At 44.3% G+C, this 21,876-nt stretch overlaps 1 protein-coding gene across 3 annotated transcripts in view; it reads left to right on the top strand.

Moving 5' to 3' along the window:
- The window catches only part of cntn1a (contactin 1a), a 108,703-nt gene that overhangs the window by 35,491 nt on the left and 51,336 nt on the right, over positions 1-21,876 (top strand). For 2 of the 3 annotated variants that reach the window (XM_080761496.1, XM_080761497.1), the window contains exons 2-3: positions 15,556-15,695; positions 18,567-18,596. In XM_080761496.1, the coding sequence (XP_080617622.1) occupies positions 15,638-15,695; positions 18,567-18,596 (88 nt within the window). In that variant the 5' untranslated portion in view covers positions 15,556-15,637. Of the gene's footprint in view, positions 1-15,555; positions 15,696-15,731; positions 15,762-18,566; positions 18,597-21,876 lie in introns of those variants that run through there. The other variant, XM_080761498.1, reaches the window with a different exon arrangement.

Raw genomic sequence — 21,876 nt, 5'->3', positions numbered from 1 at the left:
GAGCTGTTTTTTTAAATTATCCCACGATTTTGCAACCCATTTTTTTTTCACCTAGTGTCCATTATCTAATCCTGGGCGCTACACTTCCTCTGCCAACCTGACCTCATGCTTCCTTATATGCATGAGGAGTCCAAGCTGCTTCTTTTCACCTGACGGGGGAGTTGCCCCGGCCGGACGTAGCGCATGGAAGGAACACGTTATTCCGACCAGTTCCTTTCCCTTCCATCAGGCGCCCCGGCTGGCCAGGGGGAGGTCGTTTAGAGACCAGGATTACTGCATGTGAGTGTACCTACCTACCCTAGTGGACACGGGGAGAACATGCAAACTCCACACAGAAAGGCCCTTTCACCAACCCTGCATCGGATATAGGCACTGATGATGCGGAGGAGAGAACACGCCCCCGCTGTCCACCTCTATCAGTTGAGTCACTCCACGGACTCAGGCAGGTTTCAGTGCTTTGCTCAAGGGCACCTCAACCACTTAAACCAGGGGTGGGCAACCTTTTCGTGCACATGATCACTTAGGCTGGCCCAGTGCCAGACAATGAAAACCCCATTTGCTCTTACATGCATCTTATTACTGTAGGTAGGCTGCTAAAAGAGCACAGAAGTATACTCCTGACGTCACTCGTTCTTCCCCTGGTTCGTGGACGTTTTCCTCTATGTAGCATTGGGTCATCTTAAAATCGTCTCATATAAGCATTGTGGTCCAAAAATAAGCAAACGGTCTCTGTGATATCGTCTAGCTAGGAGGTGGCTCTGTGTTGCTTACGATGAGTCAGTCACTCATATTTGATACAGTCAAATACAGTTTCTAGAGAGTTTCTATAACATTTAACTCATTCGGCGGCAGTAACATTAGTGTTTTCTAGAGAACATTGGACTCAGTAACACTAGTGTTTTCTAGAGAACATTTAACTCATTTGGCGACAGTAACAGTAACATTAGTGTTTAATTGCTGTCAGTTGATTCTTCAGGGACTTAGACCTGAGAATAGCTGATCTACATTGCTTGTTCAGATTGACAGATTTCCCAGAACAGGGCAGCCATAGGGTGTTCTATTATCATTCCCAGAACAGGACAGCCATAGGGTTCATGCGATGAAGAAGAGATGTTAAGACAGACGCAAGCATTAATATGCTCCAATTTGTGGCTTCACACTGGCATCCTCCCCAGCCCCAAAAGACCACTTACTGTATCTAACGTCTGGCTACTGCTAGCTCCAATTGTGTCTGCCAGTGATCCCATTCTTCTGTGTGTGCCTATGTTTCAGAAACGGGGGCTAACTTCATATCCCCTGAAGTGTATTCAGTGGGAGTAGAAAATGTCTCAATTATTGTTTGTGGTCTCTCTTCAGTAAGATGAATAGAATGGGAGAGGGGGGGATTCTAGAGCAGACTATAGAAAACATGACGGGTTTGTTTGACTATCCCTCGAGTATAGGCTTCATTTCTACTGAGAGATTCATAACAGAACAGTCTCTACCCGCTCGCTGGATGTTTGTGTGTACAAAGCACACTGTTTTACCTCAACTAGGGGCATCTTCACTGTTAGTCACTGAAATGTTCATGATGACAGAATGGAGTGTTTAAAACGTACTGCTGCTCAAGGTCTAGGCCCACAGCCAGGCAAATAATGTTAGTGTAATAAATTCATCTTCTAGGGAGGAGAGCTGGGGGCGGGGCTCATATCAAGGGTGGATGGGATGGTCTGGTGGGGTGTGAGGATGGAGGGCATGATTCTGAAGGTGTGTGTGCATGTGTGTGTGCGTGCGTCCACGTGCGTGCGTGCGTGCGTGCGTGCGTGAATGAGAAATGGGAGCTTAAGAGCTCAAACCCAAGCCTAGACCACGCTGAGGAGAGACAACCTCTCTGCAAAGAGTGCTCTCTCGGTAGGGAGCCTTCTCCTGCGGTGCCCCATTTGCATGGTTCCCCGTCCTGCCCGGGGAATTAGGCTTTTCACCCTCCCTTTCTCCCGCCCTCCCTCCGCTCTCCCTCCCTGTGCACCTTGGAGAGAGTGCCTCCATCCAGCAGCATTGCTCATTTGTGTGACAGACAATGGAGTGGAGGATTTAGGGCAGTTGGCAGGGCAGGCTTGTTGATGAGAGGACAGCGACACAGGCTGCTAAGTAGCTCATCCCTTCACACATGCAGCCACTAGTGTGGCGATAGCGCTCGACCATGCTGCACGGAAAGGTAAGCAGAATGGCACTGACCTGCTCTATACTATAAACTATACCTGTGGTGGCTTCTCATCTCGGATATATAGGTCTCGGAAGTGTGAGGGGTTAATATTTGCAATATAAGTAAAAGGTGTAACATCACCCAGTAAACAAAATGCAATTAAGCATGTTATATGTTATAAATATTCTCTTCGTTGAATTAATCTGTGGCCTAACACTGGGTTATAATCCCCTAAGGGGATAATGTGGAGAATGTGATGGGGGAAGACTTAATCTTCCTATTGTTTTTTAATTATAGTTAGATAACTAACGTAGAGCTGTTCAGGAATCAGGACACTCTCTCTCAGTCATATCCTGGAGATATTGATCGTCTTTTCTCAATAAGGCTTCAGAAAACACTCGTGTTTAATTGTATTGTATTGCTATTTAATCCAGCTTCCTCCTCTGGCGCTGGTGACACTGAGTGTGCATAGTAGTCTCTCAGCTAGTAATTATCATCATTTGCGTTGAGTTAGAGAGAGCGTATGGCATTTAGCCATATGCTCTCTGTGGGGGCTGAGATATGAAGGTCCTTGCGTGTCATTGCTCTCCTATAGAAACCACTTAGCTGATACATTTTATAGAGGACAGATGAGGTAATTGCGTCGAGCACACTCCCTTAACAAGGTGCAGTCTCCTTCTGACCCTTACCTATACAGTAGCTCAGTTTATCATACTACCTGGTGTGACACGCTTAAACTTCATTTGTGGATTTTGAATCGGGAATGATCTATTATTCCATGTTAGTGTACTACAGCACACCCAGACACGGAACGGGGCATAGTCTTTATTGAGTTGAAATCTTCTGTGTAAAATGAGCCATAGATCAACAAGGGAAATGGCCATTGTGACTTGGATTTCATCACCATGGTTTCATAGTCAGGGGGGGGGGTTCTGTATTACCGCTACTCTAGCTGAGATGATAACCTGGTGTGATCCTTTACTCTCAGTGACTTCACGTCGAGGTGTCCATGAGCAAGACTCTGAACCCCAACTGCTCAGTCCATGAGCAGGATGGTACTCTTGCATGGTTGTCTCCACCATCAGGGTGTGTGTGAAGGGGGGAATGGAAAGCGCTCAGGATGGTACTCTTGCATGGTTGTCTCCACCATCAGGGTGTGTGTGAAGGGGGGAATGGAAAGCGCTCAGGATGGTACTCTTGCATGGTTGTCTCCACCATCAGGGTGTGTGTGAAGGGGGGAAAGGAAAGCGCTTTGGATAAAGGCACTACAGAAATGCAGACCATTTACCATCCAATAGGATTCATCATTGCTGGTTGAGAAAGGTCAAATGAATAAAGACGCCATATCTCCGCTTCAGACTGGCATTTAATGCTGCATAACAGAGACGGAGCGCTGAGCTGCAGGTGTAAATCATCACTAACTTGAGGAATCACTCACTTTTCCATAAGTGGAGAGGTGCAGATCACCATATCGGTGGGTCTTCCAGTACTCCTGGTATGAATCACATCCCTGGAATTGGAGCCAATGATTGCAATCATTCATGCACATATATTATTGTATACTTACTATACAGTATACACACAGCAAACTCCTCTGTTAAAACCGCTTATACTTAGTTGACCCAATTCCCATGGACTCCCTATTAGGCTCCCTCCTGTTATTGCACGACATTGTTGTATCCGATCCAATCTAACATAGTCGATCTACAAGCTCACAACACATTGCTTTTCACCAAATGTTTCCCCCAGGCCCCAGAATAGGCACACTTGGATTCATGTGGTTAAAGAGGCATGAAACCCAAGCCAATTCTGTAGTAGTAGTGTACTGAGGGTGAGGGACATGATGCAGAGGCAGGGGCTGAAATCCCTGACAAAAATAGCGAATATAGCAGATCTACAAGCTCACAACGCGTTGAGAGCTTGTAGATCAGTTATTTTCGAGGCGCAACCCAGCACTCTTTAGCTAGTGGAGATGCGGTGTAACGACATGGAGTTCAAGTTCAGGAGACTTCGGGGAAAAAAGCAATTTGCATTTGCATTTCTTTCACTATAGTAAATGCTGCATCCGTGGTCTGGAAAGGGCAGTTGTTTTACAGACGGGTAAAAGGGCAGGAGCTGAAGCCTCCTTTGATGTCTATGTGTGCACGTCCCTGCTGAGGGTTTTACTATGTATAGTATACACAACCTAGCTCAGTCAGTATTATTTATTATCCATGCTAATGCCGCAATTTAAATAATATAATAGAAATACACAGACTGTGTTATTCATATCGTCTGTCGGGTGGAAACCTCGTATGTAGGGCATTAATATGGCATATCAAATCTGGAGATAGGAGGCTTCTGCTCGACAGCAACGAAATGCTGCTATGCTAAGTATTGTATATCTTTATTGATATTCAGGTCAGCCTGTGTGACCCCGGGGCAGTGTGTTGACTGGAGCAGGGATAAATAGCTTACGTTATATTAGGGTGACTGCTGCCATTGAACTCTGTGACTGATAAGAGAGAGAGAGAGAGAGAGAGAGAGAGAGAGAGAGAGAGAGAGAGAGAGAGAGAGAGAGAGAGAGAGAGCGAGAGAGAGGAAGTGTCTCCTGTTTGTTATATCATAAATCATGCCTCGGAGAAGCATTATCTGCTCTGCATTCACTGCCTCCTGAGATGGGCAGGTATTGTGGTGGTGGTGGCGGCCGTTTAAAAGCCATTGTTATGTTCTATAAAAGATCAAATACCTATATCATTTCAAACGTTTTATTGGGTCATTTCATCAAGCAGCTTTCATTCTTTCTCTTTTCTCCCCTTTAAAAAAAAACAAGCAAACAAAAAACACAGGTGTTTATACTAGATGGCTCTGCTATTTGCCCAGCTGCTAACAGAAATATATAGCATCGCTGTCAGGTGGAAACCTTGTATGTCCCAAAGAAATTATCGCTGCAGCATACTCCAAACTAAGCCAAACAAAGTTCTCGGAGGACAAAATTACTTTATACTCGCTACAGCTAAGCGATGAGTTTGGAACATAGAACCTATAACCACAGTTCAGTAGTCTGCCTAGCAACACTGCGTCTCGCAGGAGCCACTACCCACTGAAGCATTGTGTACAGCGCTGGAACAGCGGATCTCTACATGTTTTATTCGTCACCCTCTGATATGCTTTGGCAAATGTGTCACAGATGGTGAGAGCCTAGAGGTTTTGCCATTTCCCTTAGACTTAAGGTCATTACACACTGGCGAATTGGCGACGCGATATATTCGTGCGAATAATTCGCATTTAAAAACAAACAATTGAAGTCCATGCAAGCTTCCACATCAGTGACGAATGTGCGAAAATGCGACCGTTTTTGCTCTTTATTTGTTCGCTCTGGTGTCTTATTTTGCAGAGATTCGCAGGCGAACTGCAACATGTAATATTTCGCATTTTCAGATCGCTTATTTGCATTGCGTCGCTAATTCGCCAGTGTGTAATGACCTTTAGAGAGGTATTGCAGTGGTGCTGGCTTGTACCTCCCAACCTCAGCCAACCTCTCTTCAAAACTACCATATATTTCCAAATAGGCTTTTAATATGGCGTTTAATAGGCTTTTATTTATTTTTGCACCGGGCCATTATTTGGTTACAGTTCCTGTCAAGCATGTTTTAGTGCAAAACGATAAGGTATGGTAGACATACATTGGAGGAGCCTTTTGTCTTTTTATTTAATATTGAGAGAGAGAGAGAGAGCGCCACCACCCAGGTCAGAGTGGGCCCGACCCGTAGCCGCATGTCTCGCGGGTTAAACCGCAGGGCGGGCCGAGGCGGGTCAACCATCATCTGATGATCTCAATGTGTTGCTAAACTATTTCATAAATTAGGCTGTGCTCAGCTAATTGATAAAATAACAGCTGCATATGTAGGCTAGGTAAGTCAACTTGAACGGTGTACAACACAATTACAAAGGGCAGGAAATAATATTAAGTGTGTATAATTCATTGCTTCTCTCTCTCTCTCTCTCTCTCTCTCTCTCTCTCTCTCTCTCTCTCTCTCTCTCCCCTCTCTCTTTGCAGCACCGCAAATACAAATGCTTTCATTATAAGCTGTAGCTGGTTGCATTTAAATGAAACCATAATTGATAGGCTACACATACTGTAAGTGTCAGTAGAAAATGTAATGACAAGCACAATCTCTTAATTCAAGAGCGACAGCTCAGTGCACATGAACTCTTTCCGTTCCAGACACTGGAGACGAGTTTGGATATACAGTATTACCCGATGTCAGCCCCTCTCTCCATATCGTTCAATAAAGGCATATAAAACATTATTTATGCTTACTTGCTTATAGCTGTCCATCGATTTCGATGATGACGTTGCTCCAAGCGTGGGTTATTGAGGGGGGTTGCGACGGTGCCATTGCATGTGGCTATGCAGGCCAATGCGTGAGCCGCATGAATTGCCACATGTGGGGCAGATGAAATCCTCAGATGAGGGTAGGTCCCCTGCAGCACGCTGGTGTCGCTGTATGTGCTTCTGTTTTCCCCTCTCCGTGGTCTGCTCCTGGAGGATAGACCACGTTGAATGATGACAATCAGTTATATTACAAGTTGCAACGTATTTTTGAGAGTGTCTGAGTTTTTTTTTATTAACCAAAACAAAAACATGAAATCTGGAGATACAGGCTTTCAGCCCGACACAGATGTTTATTTATATCGTATCCAAAGCGATTCTCAGTAAGCAAGGAAAACATGAGCATCATACAGTAGGTAAACCAGCAAGAACATATCATCAGTCAAAAAACATCAATAATCTTTACATTGAAACTATACACACTATAGGAGATGCCAGGTGTACAAGACCTGGCATCTGTCTACATAATCTAAATGACATTTGAGCCTTTGCATAAGCCTGCAAGGTCGTCATGGCTAGGGCAAGTGCCACGGCAAGTTCTATGGTCTAAGGTGGAGTCTGAAGAGGTGAGTCTGAAGAGGTGAGTCCTCAGACTACGGCGGAAGCTTGATATAGCGTAATTTATTTAAGCAGCTTTTGTTCGTTCTCTTTTCTCCCCTGTAAAAGAAAAACATAGATGTGAACTCTGACTTTGGCGCATGCAAACACGCTGACCCAAAAGCGAACACCGGCAGTAGTTTTATTTAGTATTCATTGTGGGGGTGAACTGTTTATTCCAGACCCATCACGTAGAGAGCATCTATATCTGTAGGTGCTGCTCATGTCTGGGGGATTGGGGTTCCAGACCCATCATGTAGAGAGCATCTATATCTGTAGGTGCTGCTCATGTCTGGGGGATTGGGGTTCCAGACCCATCATGTAGAGAGCATCTATATCTGTAGGTGCTGCTCATGTCTGGGGGATTGGGGTTGCTGCGTTATCTGCCATTTAACAGACTTGGATAGGCCACGTATGTCTACTCTGTATCTAACTAAGATACAGAGTATCTATTAGATTTGTCTGCTGAGAATTACAAGCCTGAACTTCACTGCAGGCTAACCCAATTTCCTTTTCCCATACGTCAAGGAAGATATGGAATAGTATGTCCTTACAGTATGTGTAGGCGGGAGAACGTATAAGTGCCTCTTTCAGACCTCGGGCTGAAAAGATGCACATGGCCTTGCTCGCTCATTTTGGATGTATTTTGATGTATATAATTCACAGGCACAAGGCTTAATTCTCATATAATAAAAGTGATTCAGCATACTGGGATTTATTTACAAGTACTGTGCTACGATGCTATCATAATGACCCGAAGGTAGGTCTTTTCAAAGAGACATTCAATAAAAATTGCATGTTTCAGTAAAACTGGTGGTGGTACCAATAACCAAGCACATATACGCACGCACGGTGTCTTTCTGTGACAGTTTGACATGGCATGCTGTACTACTTAGAGAGACAGACAGACAGACAGACAGACAGACAGACAGACAGACAGACAGACAGACAGACAGACAGACAGACAGACAGACAGACAGACAGACAGACAGAGCAAATCGAGGCTATGGCTGGTAAGCCTAAAGGGGAGTGAAGCTGCCTGCAAGTTGTCTGTATTTTTTAATCCTTCGACTGGCATCAAAAGCAGCGTCTGTTGAGGTGCCCTTAAGCAACATAACATACTATTACATTACCCGCTACTACAGCAGGAAATGGTTATTCTGCCAGGCAGCTCCTATAGCCTACTAGCTAAAACTTTGGTTAGTGGGAGATGACACAGAATGCTCCCTGGCAGGCCACAACAACTGGGAGATGACACAGAATGCTCCCTGGCAGGCCACAACAACTGGGAGATGACACAGATTTCAGGATATGATCTAACTGATGGTTCTCAACTTTCCCATCAAGCTCCATATCTGTTTCCATCATTGAGCCGAGACACACTGTTCATTACAAATTCCCGACAAAATGTCTCTTTAGCGGGGGAAATGCAGATGACCGCATATATCTCTGCTGCTTTTGTCTGGAGATGGCTGCATTCTGATAGAGATCGACAAGACCGCGTGTTCTTGTGGGGAGAATACATTCAGTCATTAAAGCTGGTACCGCGTTAAGCTCATTTTAGCTTTCTCTTGGAGGATTATTGTAAATCTGCTGCTAATGAGTGATGGTACTGATGGTCTGTGTGTGTGTGTGTGTGTGTGTTTGTGTGTGGACGCACGTGTACGCATGTGTGTGTGTGTGTGTGTGTGTGTGTGTGTGTGTGTGTGTGTGTGTGTGTGTGTGCGTGTGTGCGTGTGTGCGCACGTGCGTGTGTGTGGACGCACGTGTGCGCATGTGCATGCAAGTGTGTGTGTGTGTGTGTGTGTGTGAGTGTGCGTGTGTGTGTGTGTCTGTGCATCTGGTTAGAGGAATATTGTCTCCATCTTGCTTTTGAAGTCTGGCCCCATGAATACCCCTCCCCCCTCTTTCTTCATTCCTTCCTCCCTTCCATATTTTCATCCTTCGTTCCTTCCATCTCTCCTGCCCCCCCTCCTCCTCCTCCTCCTCCTCCTCCTCCTCTCTGGACGTGACCCAGACGATAAGGCATGACGCTCCCCCCAGCTCACTTCATGCAGCTTGCATCAAGCCAGCCATAGAAGATCGAGTGGGGGTGGCGAGGGTTCTAACCCTGTCGGGGCAAAAACCATGTATTTAACATTAAAGCCATAGAACATTGAATTCAGTTTAGAGCCACGCAACCTCTGAATTTCAGTTTACATTAGTTCAGAGCCAGTTCAGAGCCTCATGAATTTCAGTTTACATTAGTTTAGAGCCAAGAGTGCACTCATGAATTTCAGTTTAGACATTTGAATAATGCAAGACTATAATGTGGAGGCTGGGGTGGTGGCTGGAGGCAAGCTTTGCCAGCAGCAGCAGCAGCAGCAGTGTGTGTCAGCAATTGAAGAGCAGAGAACCATGCAGTGTAGGAGGGAGCTGTATTTAAACGGACCGCCTGTTGAGGGAATGAGGTGTAATTGGTGCGTAGAAAAGTGTTGCTGATTGAAAGCAATCAACAGACTGACAGCAGATTACAGCTGAGGCGTTTATATGACTCCACTCGTGCGCTGCATGAGCTAACGCAATATATGCTTCATTTCCTGTCCCTGAAAAGTAACTGTTTTGGATATACAAGGTTTCTAGTTGTCTACCTGACAGTGGGGATATTGTCTAAGCAGGAGCCCTACGGAGGGAGGGCTGCAGGGTGGTGTTAAGACTCCACTGGAGCTATGGGTTATTGGAGAGGGCTGCAGGGTGGTGTTAAGACTCCACTGGAGCTATGGGTTATTGGAGTGCAACAGGAGAATCCTTGTATCTGCCCTCCGGCAGCCCTCATGTAATATTAGTCTTTGAGCTGATTTCACAGCACTGGGAGAGAGCGAGACAGCCACAAGGCAGACAGACACAAAGGGGGGAGAATAAGATTCACATTGCAAACCACACAATATAACCTCAAAGGGACCTCAAAGGGACCCGGCCCCGACCTGGGCTCGACCTCCCGTGCCGGAAAAACGGGCGCCTCGTTCGGTTTTTCTTAATCTTTTACTGGTTTCTCGATTTTACTGTAACATATACATATATGGATCTACAAATAAATAGAAAAGGAAATCAGACCAGAAGCTGTAATAGCTCCAGGAATATCCAGGTTGTGATTCATGAGAGAGGAGAAATGGCATTGTTTAAGCCCTGTCATCTTTGTCGATATCTTTTGATGATATTCCTTCTGCATTTTATGTGTTAGACTAGACCGTCAGGAAAAATGCGAGTCAGGAACGAAGCTAGTTGAATGCATGCTCCACCCAGCCTGTTGTATTATGTGTGTAAGGCATGCCCAAATATGGAGTCCAGGCAGTACTATGACAACGCTAGCATACGCCATATATGGGGATTTGAAGTTGTATTATCAATTTATCACTATTCTTTTGGAGATCTCCATATTTGCCTATGGTCGGATTGGCCCTCCCTCTGGTCATAGTGACGTGCACGCTGAGTTTGAAGTCGGACGGTCTGACGGTTTTCAAGACACGTGAACTAATATAGACACACAGGCACTAATATATATATATAGACACACAGGCACTAATATATATATATAGACACACAGGCAGAGACTTCATTTATAGTAGGAAAGGATAGTGATGCTCAATGCGTAGAGAGGCAACCTGCATGGGAAACCAGGTTCAGTTTCCCCCAGCAAGATCAAATGGGTCTAATTGTTATTATTAGGATGATGTACAGGAAAGAAAGTATAGAGAGAGGAGACGTTACTAAAGAATGACCTATACGTAGTTGCACACTGGTGTCGTCGCACAGTAAAACTGTGACCCGTTGTGAGATTACAGATCACTTATAGATTACGTTGTACGACAAAGAAGTATAACAGGCTTAAATTGGCTGAGCCAAACCTTGCGCGTGGAAGTCCATTGTGCAACGCTATCGCTGGCAGATAAAGATTATTTCTTTTTGGCAAGTATACCTTACAACATACGGTAGGCTGTGATGTTCACTCACTCACACTGCTGCTAAGAGGAGGCCCCATTAATACTATGCTCTCTCCGTCTGCACGGTGCATTTTCATAGTATTCATAGTCAATTCAGAGGCCTTTCTAATGGCCGTCTGCTGCATGTGACGCTTCTAAAAGACTCCTTATCGTCTTCACTAATATCCTAAGTGCCTCTTAAAATGATCATGTATGATTTATGATGACTGAACAAGAAAATGATTATTTACATCTGCAGTATGGCTGTGTACAGTATGAAAAGAGACGTGCATGCACGCACGCACGCACGCACGCACACACACACACACACACACACACACACACACACACACACACACACACACACACACACACACGCACGCACGCATGGCACTCAGAGACAGAACGAAAATGAGAGAGTGAGGGAAACAGACGTATACTGTAGCTTATTTTGGAACAGCTTTGTCTTGATGAATAAGCAAAATAAAATGACCAGTCCCTCCCCTATGGATGCCGTTGCACACCAACACCCTTGCTGAAGATTAGAATGAGTGTTTGCATAGTTTTCATTGTTGGTGGTCACTAAAGGCACCCCGCACGCAGCACACAAACTACTCCTTTTGAATGGTGTTGCTAGGATACCGGGGAGTGTGAAGATGTAATCCTCCTCACTGCATTGTGTTCTGCCCGGTCGGCTGCATAGCCCAGACATAATGTTCAACTTGTTGTATGTGCTTGTTTGTAGGGTTGTATATCGTTGCTGTCGGGCAGAAACCCAGAAACATCTTAATAACTTGTTTTTATTTTTGGTAAATTAACTCTCTACTTGATTGATCAATGATCATACTACAGCGTCACACAATAGCTTGTAGATCTGCTACTTTTGCTATGCTTTTTTATTTGAATTGTGGTATCGAGAGGAACCACAACTCACATTAATATAGCATAAATAACTGTTTAGAACTAAAGTAAATGAGAGACCACAGGACATGTTTGGACAGACCCATAGGCACCCTGCACAGCTGGCAGTATACAGTATGCTAAATAGCTCGCTTGCTGATAATGAGAATAGCCAGTGGTTATTGTTATTCATTTGGTCTGGGTGTCAAATGACTGTCTGTTTGAGCCATTCCTGTGTATCGTGCGTCTTTATAAACTAGTCAGAAATGTACTGTAGGGTGTGTCACTCTCCCAGGCCGGGGGGCCACTGGGGAGCTCTGTGATTCTGTTGAGCTTGTTCTTTGTGTCCGAAAATAAACATAATGGAACTCTGAAAGATCTGCCTCATTCATCTGCCTGCCTGCTTCAGAACTTCTCCGTATTATTTTAGTCATTTTGCAAGTCTAGTCTTTATGTTCGTTTGTGTGCTATAGGCAGAGAAAGCAGTTCTCCTCTTTAGCTCATTTACATCAGAATCCTGAAAAGTAATATCATTTTGGACATACGGTTTTCTGCTCGCTCTGCACCTGATTACCAGACTGTGCATGTGCAGTGCATGCTCTACTTTGTAAATGCAATTGCTTCTGCGCACATGTGTCTCCACGTGTGTGTGTGTGTGTGTGTGTGTGTGTGTGTGTGTGTGTGTGTGCGTGCTTGTGCGTGTGTGTTGTTTTGTCCCTACATGTCTGTGTGTGTGTGTGTGTGTGTGTGTGTGTGTGTGTGTGTGTGTGTGTGTGTGTGTGTGTGTGTATGTGTGTGTGTGTGTTGTGCTGTGCGCTATTGTTGGTTGTGTAGCCGGCATAAATCACAGCCTGTTATCGATCATAATCCATTTACTGTGATAGAAGGCCATTGTTGTGTGAGATCTCAATCCAGATGTCACACCCCTTTCAGGCTCCGCCAGCTGATACCCCCCAGGCAGGCCACGCAGAAAGAATCAATGCATGTCCCTCTTGTTCAATTACACTCTAATCAAACTGCACAGGTCCAGCATGACCTGCGTCTGAATAGACCAGTTTACTGACGTAGATTGATGCTCAGCGCTGTGATGTGAGAGATGAGTTATTATATGTTTTTGATATGTGGTACGTTTTTTGCCAATGTTCACCGAAAGAAAAATGATATGATAGCGAAAAGACCAGAGACCAGATACTGACCAAAAATAATGCTGCAGCAAATTTTGTTTTCATTCTGTTGAGTTGTGCTTCATGACACAACCGCTCTAGGTGCATGTGCAAGTGTACATTTCAGCTTTTTGCTGCGTTTTTCAGTTTTTCTACAAAACGACAGCAGTCTGCAAGAACCGTTAGGCTGGGACTAGAGAAAAGGTCATGGGGTCACCAAAATCAGCAGGGGAGAATGAAGGTGCACAGAACAAATTCCATGGCAATCCAGTCAGTAGTTTTCGAAACATATCTTGTTTGGGACCAAAGTGTTTTCTTGTGCTTTCTTCCTCTGCACTGTACTTACTGTACAGTACTAGGTATGGGAGAATATCCCATCAAACTGCGTGCAATTTGTCAGCGTAATATTTCCCTGCAGAGATACTGTACATTCCTTACTGAATTCTCCTACCAAGCAGCACTTAGAGACATTCAATAAAAATTGCATGTTTCAGTAAAACTGGTGGTGGTACCAAGGCATGCTGTCCTACTTAGAGACAGACAGACAGACAGACAGACAGACAGACAGACAGACAGAACCATATCACTTGCACGTCTAGTAAAGATATGTTAATACTTTAATTACGTTTTTAATTGGCAGTGTGAGCGAATGAGATGAAGCACTTCCTGCAACCTGGAATTGGATCGGTTTTAGACTTCTATCCCTCTAATTGGGGACAACGGGAATCAAAGTATTACGGGATTTCATTTACACGATTGTAATTCCGGGAAGCTCCACTGAATTGCTTAATTGTTCCCTCATAAGCTGGCAGCCGGCCGTAAATAGTTTAGTTTAGGGTGAACCGTGTAAATGCAGCGAGGACGTGTGTGTGTTACCTACGTTCCCCTGGGAGACGCTGAGAGGCTCGTCTGCACCCGTCTTCCGTCCCCGTCTATGACGGCGAGGTCCAGTGAGCCTTCCATGCTCAGACAGACATATTTTAGTCATCAGAAATGTTTTAGTTTTAGTCCAGTTTTGGTCAACTAAATATCATAATTATGATTTTAGTTGACTAAATCGTATACAGTCGATTTTGGCGACAAAAAAAGCATTTTGGCTAGCCTGATGGCGTCGTAATGGATGATTTTACACTTGGTTGCATGCCGTAAATAGCCGATCTACAAGACACCCGAGCGCAACCAAACTAAATAAAATTACTTGTCTTTTAGTTCTACTGGAACTCCACTAGTCTCCACTAGTCCCTCCCTAAAAGTTTAATCTAGTTTGTATTTGTTGACGAAATTGTCAATATATTTAGTCTTAGTTTTAGTCATCATAACTTTCATAATTTTTCTATTTAGTTTTTGTCAGTGAAAAAAAGGCAGTCGATGAACATTTTTCATCATGATTTTATAGTCAACTAAATATACACTGCCACGCTGGCTTCCTCAGCACAAGGCCCAGAGAGTATGACTGTGTGCTGAATGATGATGCTGTTGCCTCGGGGCGGGGCAGCGAGTGAGCAACAAGAGATGGCCCTGCTTCAGCTACACAAACGCTAAGGGCTCACTCGCTGGCCGTGGCCGCCGTTCGCTCTCCTGTCAATCTTCGAGCGGCCATCAAAAGCAGCTCGCCTGCCGTTAAGGTACCTCGGAGGTTGACGTGAAGCAGAGCCTGCTGGCGGACGCTGTGGTCGCCTGCAGGCATGCAGGGATTGACGTGACATGCCTGTCATGTGCTGTGACACCCGGTGGATTGTGATACGGAGGCTGCTCTATGCAGTTTATTTATTGTAACATACCCACAAATTGCGTTTGTGCATGATGTGTGCCTGCCATGTTTATGTCTGGAGTCTCTGCTGTGGTTGTGTGTGTTAGTTGAGGAATCACTATATTTGACAGCATGTAAAACATGCAGCCTAAAGCACGGCTGCCCCAAGTGGCTCACCTGTTAAATCAGCACATACAGCACTATGTAAATAGGGCTAAAATCCTTCCCACAGCCTGCCCTGGGTTCAAATCAGACCCGAGGCTCTTTGCTGCATGCATGTCATCCCCATCTCTGTCTCCTGACGCCCCCAAAACATGTACAGTACACTGTACGGGCCTGTTTTTCTGTCACAGTGCGGTGTTGATTTGACTCATGGCATGGCATATCAAGTAAATATTTGTCTCCTAGCATTATGAAAAATTAATCAGGGCAATGGCGGTGTGCTTCAGAACGCAGTAATGCTATCACAGCAGCTGCACCGTAACATTCTACAGCAGTATAACAGTTCACGGATTTGCAAGTCATCATTCTATTTATTTTTCTGCGGTGGATCATGATGCCCCACATTGAAAACTCTCTCTCTCTCTCTCACTCTCTCTCTCTCTCTCTCTCTCTCTCTCTCCATCCAGGAAGAGCAGGCAGTCCTGCTGATGTTCCGTCAGCTGTGCGTCTAGCCGCCACCCCACCGGAGGTTCTTCTCATCAGGTCAGCATGCTGCGCCGACGCCTGCTTCCACTTCTTCTCCTGGCGGTCTGGCTCACATCCACAGGTCAGTGCCCCCCCCGCCCCTCCCCTCCCCCGCCCCTTCTCCTGGCGGTCTGGCTCACATCCACAGGTCAGTGCCCCCCCCCGCCCCTCCCCTCCCCCGCTGCGCTGTATACCGTGGCGTATTATGGACCGTCTCTGTCGGGTGGAAACGTCTCATCTCCATATTTCATTATTTTATTTTATTTTATTTTCGTGACACAAAAAGTGACGAAAAAAGTACTCGTACTCAAATGTTTAACGTAAATAAAAGTAACAATACTCTAACTAATGCATAATAAACAGTACAGGTATCAAGATGTACTTAAAGTGCCGAAAGTAGAAAGTATACTCAAATGGGTAATGTATGTTTTGTAATAATAATACAAATCTACAAAGTAACTACTGTAGTAACTAAAGTTTTTAATTCATCGTAGTGGAGTAAAAGTGTAATATGTGCCTCTAAAAAATACCTCAAAATTGTACTTAAGTACAGTACTTCACTAACTTGAGTAAATGTACTTACGGTAGTTACTCCACACAACTGCTCAAAAGCTCGTAGACCTGCTACTTTTGCTGTTTTTCTGCATTGGAATGCAGAAATTGTACAGTTTTGGACATATTAGGTTTTCACCCGACAGAGACGATGTGTGTGTGTGTGTGTGTGTGTGTGTGTGTGTGTGTGTGTGTGTGTGTGTGTGTGTGTGTGTGTGTGTGTGTGTGTGTGTGTGTGTGTGTGTGTGTGTGTGTGTGTGTGTGTGTGTGTGCGCGTGCGTGCGTGTCACATGTTTGTTTTCCAGGAATTAATAAAAGCAGCAGACATGCATTTGGAACTTTCAAGGGAGTCCCATAAGCCCAATGCTTATAAACATTTTATCAGCTCAGGGAGACCATCTACTGTAAGCTAATGCTCAGGAGGTGTTTGCCCAACAACATCCATATTATAGAAGAAGCATTACTACTTTAGTACTAAGATTTACTACTACTGTTTCCCTGAGAACATGAAAACGCAAATTTGTTGGTAGCGCAGCACATGGACTTCATCAAATATGACTATATCTTTTTGACTAAATACCTCAATAGATTGTCATGATATTTTTTTTCCACCAAATCATTTCTGAAGTAGCAAATCTACAGGTTTGCAACGCGTTGTGAGTTTTTACAGTGATGTAAATAGGTTTTCAATGTAATGAGTCCCGGGATGCAGGGATGGTCTTTTAGATGAGTCCCAGGGACATTTTATGAGTCCCACTTCAACGACGTTAGGAGTCATATATATATATATATATATATATATTTTTTTTTACAAATTGCAGCATTTAACTCCCATTTCATTTTATATGGTTATAATGTGGTTATATTCATGTAGAAAACAGAAGAAATGATTATTATAACTAAAGCTAGCAAAATAAACTAGAATACAAAACAGTAGTACAGTAGTGCATCCCATGGATGTCATTGTTCTATTGCGTCTCTTAACTATAAACAATTTTTTGGGATGCAAAATGCACCCTATTTTAATCTCTGCTTGTAGAATGTACGTAGATTGTCTATTTTTGCAATTTTGTCTAAGTGTAATCAGTGTAATCAGGCTATTACTTAACATCCAAAAATCCCAGACAATATCTAGTCTCATACCATGATCGATATAATAATGACATATCAGCGCAATAGTCAAACATGTCCTCTTCTGGAGGTGATTTACTGTAGATGAAATTTCATGTAATATCAATATCACGTGACACTGATCATCCTCTGTATCGCTTCTTCAACCTCATGCCATCTGGACAAAGATACAGAACCTTACCCTGGCAAAAGGTTCGTTTCAGTAGGAGTTTTGTCCCCTCAGCCATCGCGGCATTAAACAAACTGCCCCGCGGATAACAGTGGGGAACTCATGTTTTTTTATTGTCTTGGTGTTATGTTTTTCTGTACTGTGTTGTTTTTGTTGTTGGTATTGAACAGACCTGTGGAGATGAATATCCTTCGGGACAATAAAGATTATTATTATTATTATGTTTTGGCTTCAAACAGACTCACGGACAGCGGAGATTAAATTTGTCCATTTTTTATCTAAAACAGACAGCCCAGCCAGCAGAAGTAGGTCACCCTCAGTGAGTCATCCCCGTGGCTAGGGGGACATTGGCTATAACACATTTTAGGGACAACCCGGGACAACATTGGATGATTGATATGATATTGTTAATTCTAAGACAGCAGCACAAAAGTTCAGCAGACAATGCCCTGGATCCAGTGCATAGTAATGTTGAACTACCAGTGATGCTACCCTTGTGTCCTTATGCCTATTAGCCTTACACAGCTATTAATTACCATTTTGCAGTACAGAGACTGTTGCATGAAATGTGCAACTTAGAGAGCACCGGGGGGGGGGGGGTAAGTTGCACATTTCATGCTACAGTCTCTGTCTCTCTCATATTTCTTTCTTTTCTCCTGCTGCTGTCAGTGACCCATTGATGTGTCAGTCCCACGATGGTTGGCCCATGTAGAATCGAACCTTCCATCAAAGGGCAGCCTTGAATGTTTCTGATCTTTGCACTGCTGGTTCTTGTGAAGGGCGTTGGATTCCCTTGTGTGTTTGACCTCGGCACCCAAGGCAGCTTGTCTGCAGCAGCCAGCTGGATTTTGCAGCTATTCAAAATAGTCTGAAAAGACTTTTGATCAAAGACATGCCACAACTCAAAGAAGACATGTTTTCATACTGTATTTGAATCTGTGATCTCATTTAGCCCTTACAGCAACTGTAAATCGGGGCTGAGGCATCCACTGGAGAACATAAAAGATTAACGTTTACTGAGTTGACATTACATGTACTTATACTGTACATACTGTATACTGTGCGATGCCTTACATTTCAATACCTTTTACTCTGTTTCAGATGCATCCATGTATGGGGACTTCTATGGAGGTAAGACTAGTTACCGTACTCTACCGTAAAGCTGCTTAGCATAATTTATACTCCATCACCACTTTAACTTGCCAAAAATAACTGATCTACTGTATGTATTGGAATCGGAGGGTTACCGGTTTGATCTCCGGCTCCTCCTGGCGGTGTGCCGAAGTGTCGTTGAGCAAGACACTGAACCCTCCTTGTTGCTACCGATGAGCTGGTTGGTGTCTTGCATGGTTTCCTCCTCCGCCGTCGGTGTGTGAATGTGTTAGTGGATCCTTGTATGATACACAATAAAAACAAAGCACCTTGGGAAAAAGGGCGCTATATAAATGCACCATCCATCATTTACAAACTTTAACTGACATAATTATTGTGTTATTTTTTACTCTCTTCACATAATGTGAGTATGAATCAGAATCAACTTTATTATCTCATTTCATTGTTTTTGTGCAAGCTCCATCGTGCAATTGCAGATGTTTCACACACCAGAAACATAGCTTCTGTGATGTCAGACTGATAGTATAGACTACATTAGCCTACAGTACATTTTGTCTTTTGGAGAACCAGCGATTTAGCGAAGAGAGTCAGCCTCTTTCTGCATGAGAAGGGAGAGCAAATGTGATGGAAGTGAAATACAGTGCGTTCCTCTGTGAACTTTCATGTGACTGAAACATCAATGAACTGTGCCGTTTTTTAAAAACTTTTACGAAATGTTTCATGAAGCATCAATGAAACTAGAGGTTCTTTGATGTGTTGTGAACTGTATGAAAGTTTTTTCAAAGACATTTCGGGAAAACTTCCACCCAAAAAAGTGGTGTAGAGTCTAGGCTCTTCAAGGTTCCCTTTAGCAATGATCTGAAAACACTTTGGATCTTAGAATAACCACCGATGAATCCCCAGTGTTTAGACTTTAGTATTTCATGCACATTATGTTTAACCACTTGAACCCTACCGTCCCTTTCCTGGGCATGTCATAATGTGAACACAAATAGTAATCTACTTTAGATGTAGAAAAACAACATTTTAGGGACCCTCTGGAATTAATATATATCAGTTCTGTCAGACTTTGGTCTTCTTCAGTCTTCACACAGAGCTCAAGGAATTCCCTGCTTGATATTTCACCCATGAGACCACACTCCCATGTCAGGTGTTCTATTGCACCAATTCAGCACCGTAGTTTTTGTTGCGGCTGGTGTGATCTCAAGTAGTTTTTTCCCCCCCTTTGTTCTATTTCCTATCCCCCCCCCCCCCCCCCCCCCCCCGCTACTCATGTCGATGGAAGTTGCTCAGTGGCCTTTTGAAACACCCGGAAGAACTGTCTACTTCGGCATTTTTCCGATTTGGACACCAAATTTGGTGTCCAAAATGAAGAAGTGGTGGACCCTATGGTTGCACCACTCAAAAATCATTCCGTGCTCAGCCAATCAAATCATCACATTCCGTGCTACAGACACACACACACACACACACACACACACACAAAGCTGTGCATAGGAAGGGCTAGCGCCCCTGAAAAAAGACAGGTTTGACATCATTGGTGACACGGTAGCTAAATTGTTATACGGAAGTACCACATAGGCTCTGATTCCTGACAGGGATGTTACTCCCTTGCTGCCTCTCTGTCTTTCCTGTCCCTCCTTCCACTGTACAGTAACTGTCAAATAAAAGCTGAGAAAAGCTCCCCAAAAATAACTTGTGCAGAAAAAGAATAGAAAGGTTTGAACGACATCTTCTTCTGTATTCACCGACACGTTCCGTGTCAGTGAATGTTCTCTCCACCTCCTCTCTCCTCCTTATTTTAGACACATGCACACTTCATTCCCGGTTGCTCAGCGTTTGCTTGGTGCTGCCGTTAAAAGTAACTGTAACAAAACACACAATGAGGAAAGTGTGTCAAGTCCAAGTGGGGGCTCCGGTTGGGGCTCTGCTGCGCCCATCCACTCCGTCCCCCGGGGTGTTAGACGCAGCAGCACTATCTGCCTGTCAGGATGAGTTGGGGGACTGGCACTGACGGACGGCTTCCCCTCTCGCAGGGCTCCCAATGACAGCGGCCTAATGAAAATCTGTCTGCGGGTCATGTCTCTGTCTACTGTTGCTTTTCGCAGATCCACATTAATCCTATAACAGAGACGGGTAATAGAAAAGTAGGTGAACTTTCGGTGAAAATAGCAGATCTAGAGTCACGACGTGTTGCGGTGCGATGCGTTGTGAGCTTATAGATCGGCCATTTTGATAAAGATTTGGCACAGAGTGCAAAAAAGAGGAGGTGGCCAAGTACAGACCCCCCGGGGCGGGACCGGGACTCCAGGTCAATGACGGATATAGGGTTTAAGTGGTTAATTGTCCAAAGACATTATACTACAATGTGCATATGGATGCTGGATGAATAGTCATTAGGCCGATTACCTCTAGCGTCGGGGCCTGATCAGACAGCATGCGTGTTAGCAGCCGGGGGCGTCTGTTATGCCAGTAAAGCCTTTGCATTGCAGTGCGCCTTGCGTTTATGCACTCTGTGTGCCTCCAGTTTTTGGAGGAGCACCTTGGACGTCTCAAGTTGAAATAAAATCAATTCAAAGTAAAGCGAAAAAGCTGCTGTGCTTTGATGAATGCGCAAAAGGGCACACATCTTTTTACATGTGAAAATGTGCCCGAAATAGGGTTAAATAATTAATGTGGTTAACATGTTTTTATTAACAATTTGGGTGCCTTCGGATTTTTTCTGAATAAAAGTGCTAGAGTGCCAAGCAGATGAGAGAGATTTTACACTGAAAACCCCCGCCTTTCATTTCCCCCCAAAACCGGGAGGTGAAACCTTTACTGCATCGCCCTCTAGATTCATGATGAAATAGGACAGAACATCGGCGTTATGATCAATCTGCACGGAGGCAGTGTAGATTCAGAGTAAATAAGGAAGATTGTCGGCCCGTAAACCAAGGAATCTTTGAGAAGGAAGAGAAGTGGTCACGTGACTGGGCTGCGACAAGCAGCGCCATGACACTTTCATGGACACTTTCTTTGGAGCCAAACTCACACCGGAAGTGCAATGAATACATGGCAGTGAATGGAGCCGGCTGGACCAGCTCATAACAAACATTATTTATGAACAATTGAGACCTGTCTCATATAATCGGTTCAGGAATATAAAAGAAGACATATCACAGGTTGTTTTCTAATCACTTGCTTTTCGATGTGCACAGAGTGCACAGTATATCATTTTATCTGAGGATCTAAACAGCAGCAGGTATCGTTTCTGGCTCCGAAGTATCGCGAGATTTGGCTGCCAGACAGGAAACGG

The sequence above is a fragment of the Protomyctophum bolini genome, assembly GCF_963924005.1.
Source record: "Protomyctophum bolini genome assembly, chromosome: 4".
In the NCBI taxonomy this organism is placed as follows: Eukaryota; Metazoa; Chordata; class Actinopteri; order Myctophiformes; family Myctophidae; genus Protomyctophum; species Protomyctophum bolini.
The sequence above is the reverse complement of the archived record's forward strand: the minus strand, read 5'-3'. Positions and strand labels throughout refer to the sequence as shown.